General features: G+C 36.5%; 1 protein-coding gene across 1 annotated transcript; it reads left to right on the top strand.

Moving 5' to 3' along the window:
- The first annotated feature begins 224 nt into the window (after nt 1-224).
- LOC135216367 (patched domain-containing protein 3-like) lies at nt 225-9,006 on the top strand. The gene is given in 4 exon segments (XM_064251618.1): nt 225-332; nt 3,803-4,872; nt 4,875-6,511; nt 8,208-9,006. Coding segments are annotated over 3 exon segments (3,024 nt in total). The 5' UTR covers nt 225-332; nt 3,803-3,815; the 3' UTR covers nt 8,538-9,006.
- Nucleotides 9,007-17,001: the final 7,995 nt, after the last annotated feature.

Below are 17,001 nucleotides of genomic sequence, written 5' to 3'. Positions count from 1 at the left end.
CGTGATAACACATTATTCCGTTTATGCAAGTTTTTAAAAAAAAATATCAGTATACCAAGTGAGCTCATTCTTCAGCAACAATTTGAGACTAAAGAAAACTGGCAACTCACATGACTAGAGTAGCCACTAAGCACGGAACTCGTGACACGAAAACTTATACAACAGGCCTATCGATCTACGGGGATACAAACTCATTCCTACGCTGAAGATGTAAGTCTAGCTGGAACTGTGCTTGCAGTTAGGTGCGTTTATTGTGGTGCCAGCTCTCGATCTCAAACACTCGTTGCACAAAACTCTAAATTTCGAAAGTGAAGCCCATTTTCTATCATCAGGTAAATTGTGTTAGGTGCAGTGTGGGGCGGCGTTGCCTAGAGTGACTCTAAACAAATGATATTGGAACACGTGTGTTGGGGAGCTTATTGATCAATGTGTTGCTTACCTGAATGCTTGCAGTTGCCATGGAGGACTTGAGTCCCATATATGCGCAGGGCTAGACTTAGTTCGTCATGCGAGTTCTAGGTCACGGAAAATAGCGATTTTCTTCGGAACATCACCATTTGGGATCAAGGACAATAACTGAAAACAAGGACGTGTACAGTAGTTAGATGAATTTACAATAAGGGATTTTATGCATGTTCTATTTGTGACTTCAGAATTAAAGCAGCTGTAATGATTGTGTTTATTGGTACGGATGAAATTATATGATTTTGAAAAAGGATGGTACCTTAGTTACAGATAGTGCCAAGGTAGAAGGCAAAAAACAGTTTTCAGAAAGCCTATGATGATATCAACAGGTCTTGGAAACTACCTGAGGCCACGTGTATTTGTAAACATAAGAATATACCATCATGTATATGTATGTACATATACGTGTGTATATATATATATTATATATATACCTATATATACATATATATATATATATATATATGACTGGTAAAAAATGCTCTGCTACAACAGAATTCCATCAAATGAAAGGAGTCCATAAAAACACCAAAATACTTCAGAGACTGCTAGCTCTGAAATTTAGTACTTACTTTTTCTTAAATTTTGGTGTTTTTATGGGTTCCTTTTAATATATATATATATATAATTATATATATATATATATATATATTATATATATAAAATATATATACTACATACATACATACATATATATATATATAAATATATATGTATATATATATATATATATATATAATATATATATATATATATATATGTGTGTGTATATATATCTATACTCTATATTATATATAATATATATATATTAATATAATATATATATATATATATATATATATATATATGATGTATATCTATGTATATTATATATAATTATATATATATATATCTATATATAGAATATATATATAGATATATTATATAATATATTATATATATTAATTACTATATATATAGATAGATATATTACATGTATATATATGTATATATATATATATATATATTATAGAGGTATATATATTATATAGAGATATATACTATATAATACTATATACATATATATAGATATATATATATACTAATATATATAATATATATATATGATATATGTGATCTACATACATACATTTCAATATATAGATCTAACCTATATACTATATACCCTATATATAATATATATTAGATAATATATCCTACTCTATATATATATATATATCTATCTATCTATCTATATATATTATATATATATGATTCTGGTCTTTACAGATACACTTTAATATCCCTTTAGCCTTCGACTGGAACTCGTCACTTTTAGTGTCAAACAAATCGATAGCCACCAAATGGGAAAGCAAAATATTTGTAAATAATTTATCCATTGCTAATTTCTTTGCTTTTGGTCGATAGGCCATTTCCCCTATTAGGATGAAGATAGAAAATATAGTAAAAATCGTCAAAAACAGCACGAGAATATTAATCTTAATACAATGTATAGAACAATTTTCGTATTTCTTCATTCACCTATTGATTTCCGATCACATGTTATTTCAATTTAAAATCTATCAGTATCTCCTTCGAATATGTAGGGTTGTATAGCATGTGTTAATTCTTATCAAATACACTTCCGAATAAATGGAAATAACTGTCCGCACCATTCGACGACGTTTTTCACTGTGCTTAGCTGGGAAGATTGTGGGAGACTGACATGCGACGGTTCTTTCAATTAATTACAAAGTGTTAAAAGTGACCTGCGCACAAATGCCCTCAAATTGCTTTGCATTTCGCAAATCTGACTTTTGGAACACTCGCACAATCCTCTGTCATAGCAAAGTTTGCTTGATAAAAATTTGGTAACTATCGTAGTTGCTTTTACATCATACCCTTTTGTAGTATATTCACATCAACCGTGCATTTGATGTCTAGGCCCGTCCCTTACGACGCTCCTGATTGGCTGTGGATAAACCAGTCACAGGGCTGGAAACTCTCAGTCTCTCGCGAGAGTTCACATAGGTGGGATGTGTGTTCCTCCTCTCCTGAGGTATACGTTTGAAAGACCTATCCCTCAGGAGAGGAGGGACACACATCCCACCTATGTGAACTCTCGCGAGAGACTGAGAGTTCCAGCCCTGTGATTGGCTTATCAACAGCCAATCAGGAGCGTCGTAAGGGACGGGCCTAGACATCAAATGCACGGTTGATGTGAATGCACTATAGATATGTATGACACATAATGATACATCTTTTGTATTATCATGCGACTTATACAGTGATACCATGTTATATCCCATGGTTCTATAGGGTGATCAAAGGCTCCCATGAAATAAATAAGTTGTCTATGATAATGATGAAATTCCTCTGATATGTTTGTGTGATGTAGAGATATTTTGATACTATGATAAAATCACCGCAATGATTCTTTTCCAGGTAATGATAAGAGTGTTATGGAAATTGAGGATAAATTTTTTTTATAATTTCTTCGGGCTTGGTTACTAAAGACGTACTTGATAAGTGTAAAAGCATACGTGCAATAAAGAGTATGAAAATGCTTCTTGATAGTAAGGGGCATATTTTTCGTGCAAAATCTGATTTTCTTTTACCTTAAAAAATCAGTGTACGCTGAATGTCATTACTGACATAAAACTTCTGGACATCTAGAAAAATCGAAAAAATTATTTGTCACATTAAATATACCACTCTTCTAAATATATAACAAAGAACGCCGCGCTACACTTACTTTGGAGAGACTTGGATAAGAGTGAAATGAAATTCATTGATTAAGTGGACTGAAGTGATTCAATTGAGAATGAGCTAAATTACCTGATGTCTCTCAACTTCGTTTCTAGTTTACAAAATTTCTATATCTACAGAGATACCAAAATGCATGAGTTGTTATCCAGTGTTTACCAAAATGTATTAATCGTTATGCAATTGTTCCCAAAATGCATTAATCATTATACAACGTTTATCAAAAAGTATTAATCGTTAAGCAGTGTCTACCAAAATGTATTAATCATTATACACTGTTTATCAAAATGTACTCATTGCTATACAGTGTTTACCAAAATGCATTCAGTGTTGATAATTTATGTGAATTTAAATGAGTTATCTGTTACTGACTTGACTTTTTTTTTTCATGAAGTTAGGGGGTATCTATACCTAGAAATATATGACATGTATGGGTACATGCACCATCATCTTTTAGCATATACATGTTTGATTAAGATCAAGATTTGTTATCTCGGTACACTATCAATCAGTTGCAATTCAGGTGTTTATAAACATCTACAGTTTGAATGAATTCACGCACCTTACCAACACAAATTCCTTCTTTTTCCAGATCTACACCAACGATGGTCAACAGTAGCAAGCCTAAGACCCTGGAGACCTCTGGAAACTGGTTCTCTTCTGCCATCGCCAAGGTGGACGAATTAATCGGCAGCGTTAGTGGCGTTATTATTGGAACCCTTGAGCACGCGTTTTATTGTTATGGAGAGGCGATTGCAAATTTCCCCTTTACTTTCATTTTCTTGTGTCTGGTATTAACTGGGATCTGTTCTATTGGCATGGTTAAATTTACCCTGGAAGAAAGACCCTTCAAGTTATGGATCCCACAGAATTCACAATTCATCAAAGTGATGGACTGGAAGGAGAAGCACCTGCCCTCAGACATCAGATTAAGCATGGCGATATACGAGGCAGAAAACGTTCTGGATAAAGCTGTCATTCTTGAGATGCTGAAGGTGCACGATGCTGTGGTCAATACAAAAACTGACATGGCCTCTTGGGACACGACATGCGCGAAGGTGCCTACAATTGCAACATCCTTTTTTGGGAGAAGGAAGAGAGATCTAGCTCATGGGAGCAACACAAGTTTACTAATACATCGCCACAGGCACAAAAGACAGAACGACGATGAATCTGAGGATGACGAATTTGATTTTAGCCTCCTGCTGCCAAGAGACAGGTATTGTAGTTTCCTCGAATCAATGGAGCAGCAGTGTTTGGAAAATAGTCTCCTGGAAGTCTTTGGCTACGACAGAAATGATATAGAGTCCTTATCCCAAGAGGAGATCCTAAAAGAAATAAATGAACAAACCACAAGCCTTATTTACGGCTTCCCAACAAATTTTACAAAATATCTTGGCAAGATAGAACGGAATGGAAACGGGACCATCATCAAAGCTGGTGCTGCGATACACAGATGGTTTACCAAAGTCAACCGCACGGCAGTGGAAGCTGGGTCCTTCGTGAATGACCCAGGGTCCAGTCTGAATGTAGATACTGCAGGTTATGAGTGGGAACTCAGTTTCATTGAAAATGTCTTGAATTATTCCAGCCAATCTGAGTATGTTACTATGTATTTCATGGGTTCAACAAGTTTTGGCACCATTAGCAAAAACAATATTCAAACGATACCAAATATCTATCGGTTGGTTTTGGTATCGTTTTTATCTATATAATGCTAATGCTTGGTAATTTTAATATGGTGGAGATGAGACCCATTCTCTCTCTTTTAGGTCTTTCATGTGTTGGATTAGCCGTAGGGGTGTCATATGGAATTTGTTCCGCCTTTGATGTGCCCTATGGACCTGTGAATAATATCCTCCCCTTCCTTCTCCTCGGCCTTGGAGTGGATGATATGTTTGTTGTGATGCAGTCTTGGGACAACTTATCCCCCGATGAAAAAAGCAAGAGCTTAAGTGAACGAATTGGGATGACCTTGAGACACGCTGGCGTCTCTATTACTGTTACCTCAGTTACAGACTTCGTTGCCTTTGCCATTGGAAGCACAACAGACCTTCCAGCTCTCAGGTCATTCTGCATCTATGCAGCAACTGGTATTGCTTCTATATACTTCTTCCAAGCCACCTTTTTTGTGGCCTGGCTATCATTAGACCAAAGAAGATTGGAGGACCATCGACACGGACTGTTCTGGTGTTGGAAGGTGAAGGACTGGAGGCCAAATGCATGCAGTAGACAGAGATTTTGTCAAAGATTTTTTGGCAAGCCGTATGCTAGATTATTCTTAAACCTACCAATGAAAATTATCATCCTCCTCCTAACATTAGGGATTATTGCTGTATCTGGTTGGGGTCTTGCTAACTTAAGGCAGGAGTTTAACTCAATTTGGTTTCTTCCAAAGGAGTCATATTTGTACAAATTTTTCATTAAACAGAAAGAATATTATCCATCAAGTGGAGAAGGAGGAACTGTCTATTTCGGGAACATGAGCCTGGCAGATGAAATGCCCCGAATTGAAAAACTCATCACAACTCTCAAACAAAACAGTTATGTATCAGAAGTGGATGGATGGTACACCAAGTATAAGAAATACTGGGAAAAGCAAGGATATACCGTTCCTAATCCGAACACAACAGAAGACGAATTCCTTAATCAACTAAGCCAGTTCCTGCACTCTCCAAGCGGGTCACCCTATCGTACTAGAAACTTTCGCTTTTCGGGAGAATTGCTCTGCAGTGAAAAAGCTCCTTCAGTTATAGCTTCAAGCATTGATTATCGGCACATCAAAATGACAATTTCCAGTGATAAAATCAAGGCGATGGATAGCGTCAGAGAAACTGTAGAGAATATGAACTTCACTGGATATGCAAGGCCTTGGTCAAGAGCCTATGCAGAATGGGAAACAGATAAAATAATTGTGGAAGAACTTTACAGAAATATGGGCCTTGCCCTTTTAGTGGTCTTCATTGTAACTCTTATTCTTATTGCCAGTATATCTACTAGCATACTAGTCCTAATATGTGTTTTATTTACTTTAGTAGATGTAGGGGCACTAATGCACTGGTGGGGACTGACCATCGATACAGTGTCTTGCATAGACTTGGTGCTTGCAATTGGTCTATGTGTTGACTACGCTGCTCATGTTGGCCATACTTTCATGACCAAAACAGGAAGCAGAAACACAAGGGCTTCTGAGACCATAGAGACCATCGGTCCAGCTGTACTCAGTGGAGGCTTCAGTACCGTCTTGTCTTTCATCTTCCTTTCCAACTCAGGATCTCATGTTTTCCTCACATTTTTCAAGGTATGATTGATGTTACTTATATTCTGCTTGTTCCTATTGGGCTAGAGCCTTTTGTTTTTACTAAAGAATTCATAGGAAAATTAAGTATTGGTTTACTGATTTATAAAAGCAATAAACCAGTTGATTACTAGACCTGAATACACTTCTGTGTTACAGTGTGAAACATTATATACATTAAGAGTGAAGATGACAGAGGAGAATGTAAGAATTTTAGAGGCATACGTGTATTAAGCGTTTTGGCAGAAAATTATCACATGACAAAAAATGACTGATAAGGAAAGAACAGTGTGGGTTTATACAAGAAAGAAGTAAGGCTGACCAAATCTTTGTTATGAAAGATTTATACAAGGAGATGAAAGTAAAATAAAAATGACATGTGGAATATATAGACAAAAAATCTTATAGAATCGAGTAAAGAGGTAATGGGAGGGTGTTGAAGTCGTACTGTACAAAAGATGGGTGGCTTTAAGAAACTGAAAATTTCTATGATGGAAATGACGTGGCTTGTTAGACTGTGCTGATGGGAGCGACTATAGTAGATTCACATCGACTGTGCATTTGACGTCTAGGCAAGTCCCTTACGACGCTCCTGATTGGCCGTTGATGAGCCAGTCAGGACTGGAATCTCTCAGTCTCTCTCGAGAGTTCACATAGGCAGGATGTATGTTCCACCTCTCCTGAAAGACGTATCCCTCAGGAGAGGTGGCACATAGATCCTACCCATGTGGAATTTCGAGAGAGACTGAGAATTTCCAGCCCTGTGACTGGCTTATCTACAGCCAATCAGGAACGTCGTAAGGGACTGGCTTAGGCATCAAATGCAGGGTTGATGTGAATCTACTATAGTTTCGTGTAAATACAGGTCTGAGACAAATGAGAGCTATGCTTTTATAGCTGTTTAACGACTCGTGGATACAGTGATGGAAAGAGTCAAAGGAAGGACTGTTGACGCAGGTATGTAGTTGTGGGATAAGGTATGTAGTTGTGGGATGGTTCCTTATACGACAGTACTGGTTAAGGATCATGCAGAGAATATAAATATGAGCAACATCAGGATTATGAGGGCAAAAGGAAATGATGATGTTTGAGAAATGAATGACAATATGGCTGGAGGAAGAATTGAATCGTTAGGAAGTACCTACGATTGTAAGATGAGGAAAGAGCTGAATCATAAAGTAGGTGTCTGGATTCTCTGGAAGGTAAAGGGAGAGTATAAGGAAGGCTTGTTGAGCCATTTTTTTTTTTATGGAAATGAAGTGCAGTTGCCGAGTGTGAATAATTAAAAAAAAACTGGATCTGCTGAGATGACTATAGTAGATTCACATCAACCGTGCATTTGATGTCTGGGCCCGTCCCTTACGACTCTCCTGATTGGCTGTTGATAAGCCAATCACAGGGCTGGAAACTCAGTCTCTCTCGAGAGTTCACATGGGTAGGATCTATGTTCCACCTTTCCTGAGGGATACGTCTTTCAGGAGAGGTGGAACATAAATCCTGCCTATGTGAACTCTCGAGAGAGACTGAGATTTTTCTGCCCTGTGACTGGCTTATCAGCAGCCAATCAGGAGCGTCGTATGGGACGGGCCTAGACATCAAATGCACGGTTGATGTGAATCTACTATGGTATAGTATATGCAGTGCAAGAAAAGCTGCACATACATAATCAATAAATGCAATTAATTTGCTTTATTTCCAGGTCTTCTTTGCAGTCTCCCTTTACGGACTGTACCACGGGTTAATCTTTTTGCCGGTGATCCTGTCGTTGATAGGCCCCGCCCCTTACCCGACAGCCCTTTCGTCAAGTCCTGTAGCGGATGCTCTCCCAGAGAAGGAGAATGACGTAACAGTGACCCCGATGGAGGTCAGGAAGAATGGGTTTATCGAAAAGGTTATAACGGACGAAAACAAAAGCAGTGCGCTTGAACTTACTGAAGAAAAGTCCTCTGTTCACGAGGAAGAGGATCCCGAACCTGAAGCCAAAGATGATGCTGGAAAAGAGTCAGGGACTCAAAATGAGGATGTATGAATAGACAGTTTTCAGTTATTCATAGTCACTGGTTGTTTGAATCTATATACATTTGAAGACGATAGATTTCAAGGCACTTCTCGAATTTAAAGATAAATAGAGATTTATTCTTCGCTCAGACTTTGTGGGTTTTAACAATGAAATCGGTGTGACGCTTCGCAATTTATATCAGCTTTAACTTGCAAATTGACTGGAGAAAGTATATTGTTCATTCTCGTTCGTTCTTTAAATCCTGAATTCATTAAGTTCTTTGTATGCATACCTCTGAAAAGTCCTGAAAGCAATTCTGCTGGAGTGCCGAAAAAGAAGCATTACCTTTCATAAGTTACGTATCGGTTCCTATACATGAATCGCATCAAAACATAACGTTTTTTGTTCTGTTGGGGAAGAGTACTTTCTATGAAAGTTGCGAGAAATGCGAGTTGGCAGGTACGAGTGTTTAAAGTAGATTCACATCACCCGTACATCTGATGTCTAGGCCAGTCCCTTACGACGCTCTTGATTGGCTGTTGATAAGCCAATCACAGGGCTGGAAACTCTCAGTCTTTCCCGAGAGCTCACATGGGCAGGATATATGTTCAATCTCTCCTGATGGATACTTTTGAAAGACGTACCCCTCAGGAGAGGTGGAACATACATCCTACCTATGTGAACTCTCGAGAGAGACTGAGAGTTTCCAGCCCTATGATTGCCTTATCAAGAGCCAATCAGAAGCGTCGTAAAGGGCTGGCCTGACCATCAAATGCACGGGTGATGTGAATCTACTATAGTAACAGTCTAAGCAAATATTTTTCCTTTTCTTTCGAAGCACAGACTAGTGTGTGCAGGACACTTTCGGTCTTGGATGATGTAATTTCTAGGGTGATGAAAAGTGTAAGAGGTTGACATTGATGACCGATATTCTTTAATTAATGACGATGTGTAAAATTTACCATCTTATCTATATATGAAAACATTATATGTTTTTAGATCATTTCTTTATACCACACAATCGAACGCTTCTGTTCAATAGTATTCCCATTAACATTTCTTCATTTACATTGCATTGCCTGTACATCAACTCTGATATGTGTTTATTTATTGCTATAATCATGTTATATTGGCATCTTTAGGGAAGAAAAAGATACTCAGTAATCCTATGTAAGAAAACTCACAAATGCTTAAGGTTTGAAGGAGAAGGATTCCATTTTAGCGTTGTATCTGACAGTGGGATATTCCGAGCCAGTTCACTGTGTGTAACATATTCCAGGCACTTGAAACCTTATGGTGTTAAATAATGCTTTTTGCTATAGTATGGAATACTGCAGCATCACAAACGTGGTTATCACGTGCATTACTGTACCATACTCATCTGTGCAAATGATGTTTTTTTTTTTATTTAGTTATTTGTAAACTTGAATTGTACGAGTATATCATCTATTTTTATACGGAATGCATGTAAGTTGAACTTAGGGAGTCCGAATTTATATATATAAAAAGATTCTCTTCTGTTTAAAAAGGACTTCGCTAGCCATGACTCCCTGGTCGGTTTCTATGGTTGATTTTTTTTGTGTGGTTTGGCTTTTTGTTAAGAAGATTACTTGTATTTGTCCTGATTTGCTGCAAAATAGAAATAATTAGAGGAAAAAGGAAGCCGTGTCTACCTGATCATCTATCATGAATTCCTTTTATTTAAAAATATTTTCATTTTGTTGGAATAAAGATATGAACCCTTTGTATTTTGTTATTTCATTAGAAACAAATAATATCTAAAACAAGGGAAGCCTGAATTACAGATTTACTATACACTATTTTAAAAAATCAAAACCAGTTAAAAAATCCAGAGAGCATAATGAAGTTAACACGCAAAGCTACATTAGATAATTTAAGACAATTTAAAAGCTAAGATTTTATCATTTTGTTTTAGTCAGTATTTCATATCACTCTAATTACGGAATTGATTCGCGTGTAATTATAACTATTGAAATATGTAAGAAGCTGAACTTATTAAGACTATCTTCTTCCTTTAAGCGACAAAATGTTAATCACAATTGCAAACAAATTCTTGAGCTTGGTGTTGACATAGGGCACTGACTAATACTAACGAATGTTTTAAAATGCTCTTATCTTGAGGTTTAATATAGTCTTTAGGATCTGAAGAATTTAGTTTATCTTTAGGCTTATATTGGATTTGCGTTCATATCTTAGTTTAGCACAGCTGTTATCAAAATTCATTAATGGATCTATTCCAACTTCTTATTATTTTAGACTGGGAGAAAATTTTAGGTCCAACTTAATTAAGAAATATCATTTTACTTGACAAGTACTTTACATAGAGTAAAACTTTATGATAAAGCAGAATCTTAAAGGTTTGACGGTTTTGCCAGTGACGTATATTCATGAGGTAAGTGTGACAGGTGTCCCCGTCATTATGTCTTAGTACCTAGTAGGAATGTCGTGCCTCGTTAACGAGACCTTGACATGCAATACGAATACTGGAGACGTAACTCAAGATAACCAACATATTTTGTCGTTTCTACATCTTCACGTTTGGCCCCATTCCTCCCCACATATGAAAAAAATAGCCCATAATCTTAAAAGTATTAAAGGTACTGGTTTGTTTACTGGCATGTTTTAATGCGACAATGTTTTTGGGGGTCATTCCAGGTATTACTCATATGCCTATCATGTCTCAGAGAAAATACGAGATCGAGTCCGAGATCCAGTCACTGCAACTCAAGGCTAAGGCCAAGAACAAGGTCGGCGGACTCTTCCTTGATATCGACCTTAAGACCATCGACACTCAAAAATAATGTCTAAGTCCTCTTTGGATGTGAGAATAACCCATAGATATAAAGAGGAGAGATTGGACACCGTATAACAGCCAAAGCAGTCTGTGAGGTACACTGCCTGGCGTCATTGCTATGCGATAATTCTTATGTAAACAATAGCGCAAACCCATACAATCTTATGGGAAACCCTGTACTCTTTAAAACGTGTTTTCTCGGATCTCCGCCAAGACTGTCAAATGATTTATACACCATTTACTATATACAATATGTACTGCATGCAGAAGTAAAAATATTTAATTTTGGTGGTACATTTCTTCTACGGTTAAGCCATATGGCAACTACATTAAGGTTATTTTCTCAGCAGTCTTTAATGAATGGTAAATTAATCTTTGCAGTATTTACCAATGACAATGTGTACTACATGAAGAAATGAAAAAATTTAATTCTGTCTGCTGTACTAGTTTGTATACACTTGAGCAATATAGTTGACCAATTTGCAGACGTTGTACCTTTCTTTCCACCATAAATTTACAGTCCTGCTTTACTCTAGAGGCAGAACTAATTATCGTTAAAATTCAGCAGAGTCCTCTCCATACCAGATTTGAGAAGTTACTGATAACATGAGATTCAGGGCCTCTGTAACACGGTTTTTCGCAATAACTTTTTATCTATGCATTTCATAAATATAACGCTTATTCAGAATACATATTATATCTACACATAAATTTTGACTGTATTCTGCATTACGTAGGTTGAATAATTTGGTACTTATAATGTAAAAGTTGACATATTTGAAGACGGGCCACTTACTCAGAGAAAAGGTTTCGAACGCACTCGTTACGTAACTTATGACGGCATTTTCTTCCCTCTTTCTCGGTGGATGATTGGCTGTACGTAACGAAGGCTAAACCTCTGGCAACAATGACATACAAATTTAAATACAAGCAAAGCAGTACACCTTTATGAACTCTGGAACCTCTCCACTGATAATTGTCATAATGAACAAAACCAACAAAATATGTTATTAAATACAAAAACACTACGATTATTAGTCTAACTCCCAAAATAGGTTTCCTAAGAAATTACAGTCTACTTTATAGGTCACAATCAGATTGGCAGATGTAGGGAATAGCTGGTAATTTTTCAAAAACATAGTAGCAAGCTTGATTTGATAACTGCTATATCCAATGTCAAGCAATTTTTATTTATTGGCTATCTACCTATTTACTGAAAAAAAACAGCCGGTACTACCGTATATTGGCTTTAAACCTTCACCAATAATTATCGTCAGAATGATGACTTCATGAGGCTCCACCCACTTTCGCCTCGTTATAATTCAGGATAACACTGAAGGCTACCATGGGCACTGTTGGATTAGAAAATTTAACATCTGTCTATAAAAACTAATTTCTCGAGTAGTTGTAAGAAGTGCTAAATGATCCTCAAGGATCCCAGCAGTTGGCCTAAACGTTTAATTCATGTATATACTGCTATACTGTTGCGGCACTACTGCTACAGTAGTATTACTACGCTAGCACTGATACCCCACCCACATCTATGCATCGTTCCGCCATTCATAAAGTCTTTGGGTTTCAGAGGCGATGGAGTTTCTGCCTGGTGGATGGGCGGGGCAACATTTCGTCAAAAGGCGTGTTTACCTTGCTTACGTAATGAATGTTTTTTGACTCTTGGCTCGTAATCATTGGCCATGGCGTCGGCTAGATCATTTTTACTCTATAAAAATTAAAACTATCGGTTTAGGTTATTGATAATGCTGACAAAATTTTTGTGTGGTTGTAAAATATACATATGTCAACTTTCAGCTACATCCGATGCTTTGACAAGGAGCAAAGTCTAAAAACCGTGTTACAGAGACCCTGAATCTCATAGTAAATAGGGTAAAATATCGAATGGCCACCTGGCGGCCACCTCCACCATAACACGACCACCTTCACGAAAATCGGAAATTACGGCATTAATTTGTGACTTGAAAGAAAACACTTACTTCGCGAGGAAATTAGAGGTATTGAGGTATTGCTTCGACGGACGCTGGCTCTTGACAAATGTCTATCCTGGGTTACAGGTCATGTTAAAGTACTTTTTCGAGAAGGAGGTTACGCTACGGTAGAGGCCGGCCATTCGGTGTTTTACCCTAACACTACCATGACATTTCTTTAACACTTAAAATTGCAGCAGCCCTGGATCTAGACCTCTTGATACTAGCCTAAGTACATTGTTGTGGTACAAGTAGTATGAAACATTATCAGCATAATTATGGTTGTATGGACTGATGGTAACCTTACGTGTCAGTGACTTTTCAGGTAGATTTCAACACACCGAAACCCCTTTTATTCCATACAATTCGTCATTTGAAATAATCTTTTACGAGCTGTAGGCACGTACCACGGATAAACAACACCCCTCCATTAATAAAATGCTTATCACAACATTCATTACGTATTTTACTAGATCTAATGCAGGAGTGAAGTTGACTGCGATCTAACACTCGATTATTCGAAATTATTTCAATAGTCATAAAGATTCTCATGAATGGAAATAGGTATCTTTTTGTGAAATGTGATCCCCTGTTCTTTTGTGAAATTGTTCCTGTGATTGACACAGTTGATGACCCAGCATTGCCCACCAAAAGTGGCTTTTTTGCCGCTGGTCTTTGCAGTTGGTACCAATGCCATCCCTGACTGTTATCGCATAACAATGGCTTCTTACGTGCACGCGATCGCCGCTTGTCTGTCCATCTCTCCTCCCTATATCTGTGGAATAAGCATCTGTAGGCTTATAGTATTATGTATGCATACTACACTAAACACACACGCAACACACACACACACAGATAACAAATAAATAAATAAATATATAAATGTATAGTATATATATATATATATATATATATATATATATATATATATATATATATATATATATATATGCATATGCTTATATGTCACTAAATAGCGCGTGACAATATATTTAGTCAAGGCCACAGGATAAATAAAAGATTGAGTACCGAGCGCTTTCGTGTTATTTCAACACATTTTCGAGGTACAATGCTAAAAATACAGAACATCCAACAAAGCAAACATAAAAACTGAAAAAAATTGAAAAACAAGTATTCAAAGTCCGCTTAAAACCAGTACAGCAGGCACATATATATGTAACTACGTAACAGATACTGTGCTCTCACACTACAAATATTTACCATAGTTATTGCTATTCTAATGATCGTTTTCTTTAGATACCAACTTATGAGTGAAAGAGAACAAAAGCGTTAGTTATGGATAACAAAACTAACCCATTATTTTCTTGCAAAATGGTAAAAGTTACAATTCATCTATACCAGCACAACTTCGGTGTAACTACTATCTTTGAAATCACCTACTTGTATTTAATGTCAACTGGTAAATTTTAACATAATAAATTTTTTTATCTCATGTTTTTTTTTTATTTTAAATGAACTTACAAAATATACTAGGAGTGACCAGTATTAATAACACTTTGTATACATTTAGCTACTAACATACTGCACACGTATACGCATGTACATGTAAATATTCATTATAAACTTATATGGCTTGTAGTATATTTTTAAGCATATGGTACAATACGATCTCCCAATCTGTCTAAATTACGTACTCGAATCTTACCAAAAAAATTTGAACAATAAATATGTCAGGAACAGTACTTTAAACCAATAAAAGTGGCATATATAGCAGCATATAAAAGTGCGATGTATAGGCTATGATTAGAATTTGATATTAGAACATTACAAAATAACCGTTTTATTGATTTTTTTTGCAAGTTATTGTTACGTAAGGCAAATGACACAATTGTCCTTATTAATGAACGTAGAATGAGAGATAAATATTGCAAGTCCAATTAAGAGCTGGAAAGACAATTCCCTTACTCAAATCTCTATTTCGACACCACTAAATCCAACTGGGAGGGAACCCACTTCTTTTAATTGAACATCACAAGTGAAATCCATATCAGTCTGTATTATCAAAAATGATGTTAACTGTTAACTTGAAGCGATCTATGAAAACAAAGAAGTACTAATTTTTATAGATGTTATCTTAGATCATTCATTAGCCGTCATCACTAATCACTCATTAATTTACTACTGACGTCTTTTTGTGACGTGTTGCCACTCACACCAAAAGCTGGCTAAGTTTCTTTAAGTAGAATGTTAATTATTGTATCGTCGGTACTACAAGGAAGCATTGTACGGTAAATGCGTTATGGACTTTTCAATCTGGTGCGGTAGTATGAGAATACTCTGATTATATTGACCCGGGGTTTATTTCAATTAGAAAAAATAATCATCTGAACTTTCGTCGTTGATTTAGTGTATGTGTTTTTAATGACTTCGGAAATCTTGTCACTGATGCGCGAAGAATTGGAACTTTAGCTCATTTAGTTTCTCTCGAGCGTTCAACCTAGGCAGGATGGAGTATATTCCACCTCACCTGAGGGATAGGTCTTTCAAACGTATCCCTCAGGAGCAGCGGAACATAGATCCTACCCATGTGAACTCTCGAGAGAGACTGAGAGTTTCCAGCCCTGTGATTGGCTTATCAACAGCCAATCAGGAGCGTCGTAAGGGACTGGCCTAGACGTAAAATGCACGGTTGATGTGAATCTACTATAGCTGCGTCTATGCCATCGTATGAATCGTTTTGTTTTCAAAGACGTAATTTGTATCTGACTTCAGTTTGGTGAGTGTTTTATCGTGGCTAAAACTGGAATGTAAAATAGTTTGCCTAATGCAAACTATCTTGGCTAAAACTAGAATGTAGAATAGTTTGTTTAATGCAGTTTGAAATCTTCTGATCTCCAATTATTAAATTACAGGATCGAATTCATTTCTGCTCTCTGCTGACGTCTAAATGTCAGCGATATCGGTTTTAATTTCTATTCCTTCACGTTTATTTATTTATTTATTTATTTATTTATTATCTTTACCCATACCCTGTTTCTCTCTCTGTAGGAGCCCCCTACACAAGTATAGATACTTCTTTGATACAATGCGGTGATTCTGTTGCTGCTACCATTTTTCCAATCATATTCACATCGTGCTTTCAGTGGTGAATTTACTGATCAATAATGACTTGAGGTAATGGCTTGACTAATTCATTTGTTAAAGCGCATAAGCCTAGAATACGTGTATTTTGTGCTGAGCATGAACGCTTGTGAGATAAAATGATCTCAACCAGTTTTAATGAGATTGACATCAGACTGTGGCTGAACAATAACTGTATTTATTTCCTTCATCTCAATAGCATGTGATGTGTGAGAGAGAAAAAAGTCAGCTTATTAATTCATTTGGTATATAATGAGAAAATGTTCATGAAAATTTGTTCTTTTTCAAAATGAAATCAAGAGGAGTGGTATAGGCCTAAATAATAGAAATTGCCAGAATGGTCTTGTGATAAACGATACTCTTTCCTAACCTTCATCGACCGTTTTAGTTAACTATGTTCTTTGCTGAAGGAGTACAACAATATATTAATGACACCAGCCTAAGTAACTGATTGAAAACGCCGCTCCTCATTGAAAAATATTAAGCTGCAAATATAGTTTTATGTTGAGGTGAATAACCACAGAAAGGTGAAATTACTCTCGTGGTTTGGTGACTTCGATTCCCAAGGTAAAGTGAATTCGGTATTAAAAGATAT

Source organism: Macrobrachium nipponense, chromosome 6, assembly GCF_015104395.2.
Source record: "Macrobrachium nipponense isolate FS-2020 chromosome 6, ASM1510439v2, whole genome shotgun sequence".
Taxonomy (NCBI): domain Eukaryota; kingdom Metazoa; phylum Arthropoda; class Malacostraca; order Decapoda; family Palaemonidae; genus Macrobrachium; species Macrobrachium nipponense.
The sequence above is the reverse complement of the archived record's forward strand: the minus strand, read 5'-3'. Positions and strand labels throughout refer to the sequence as shown.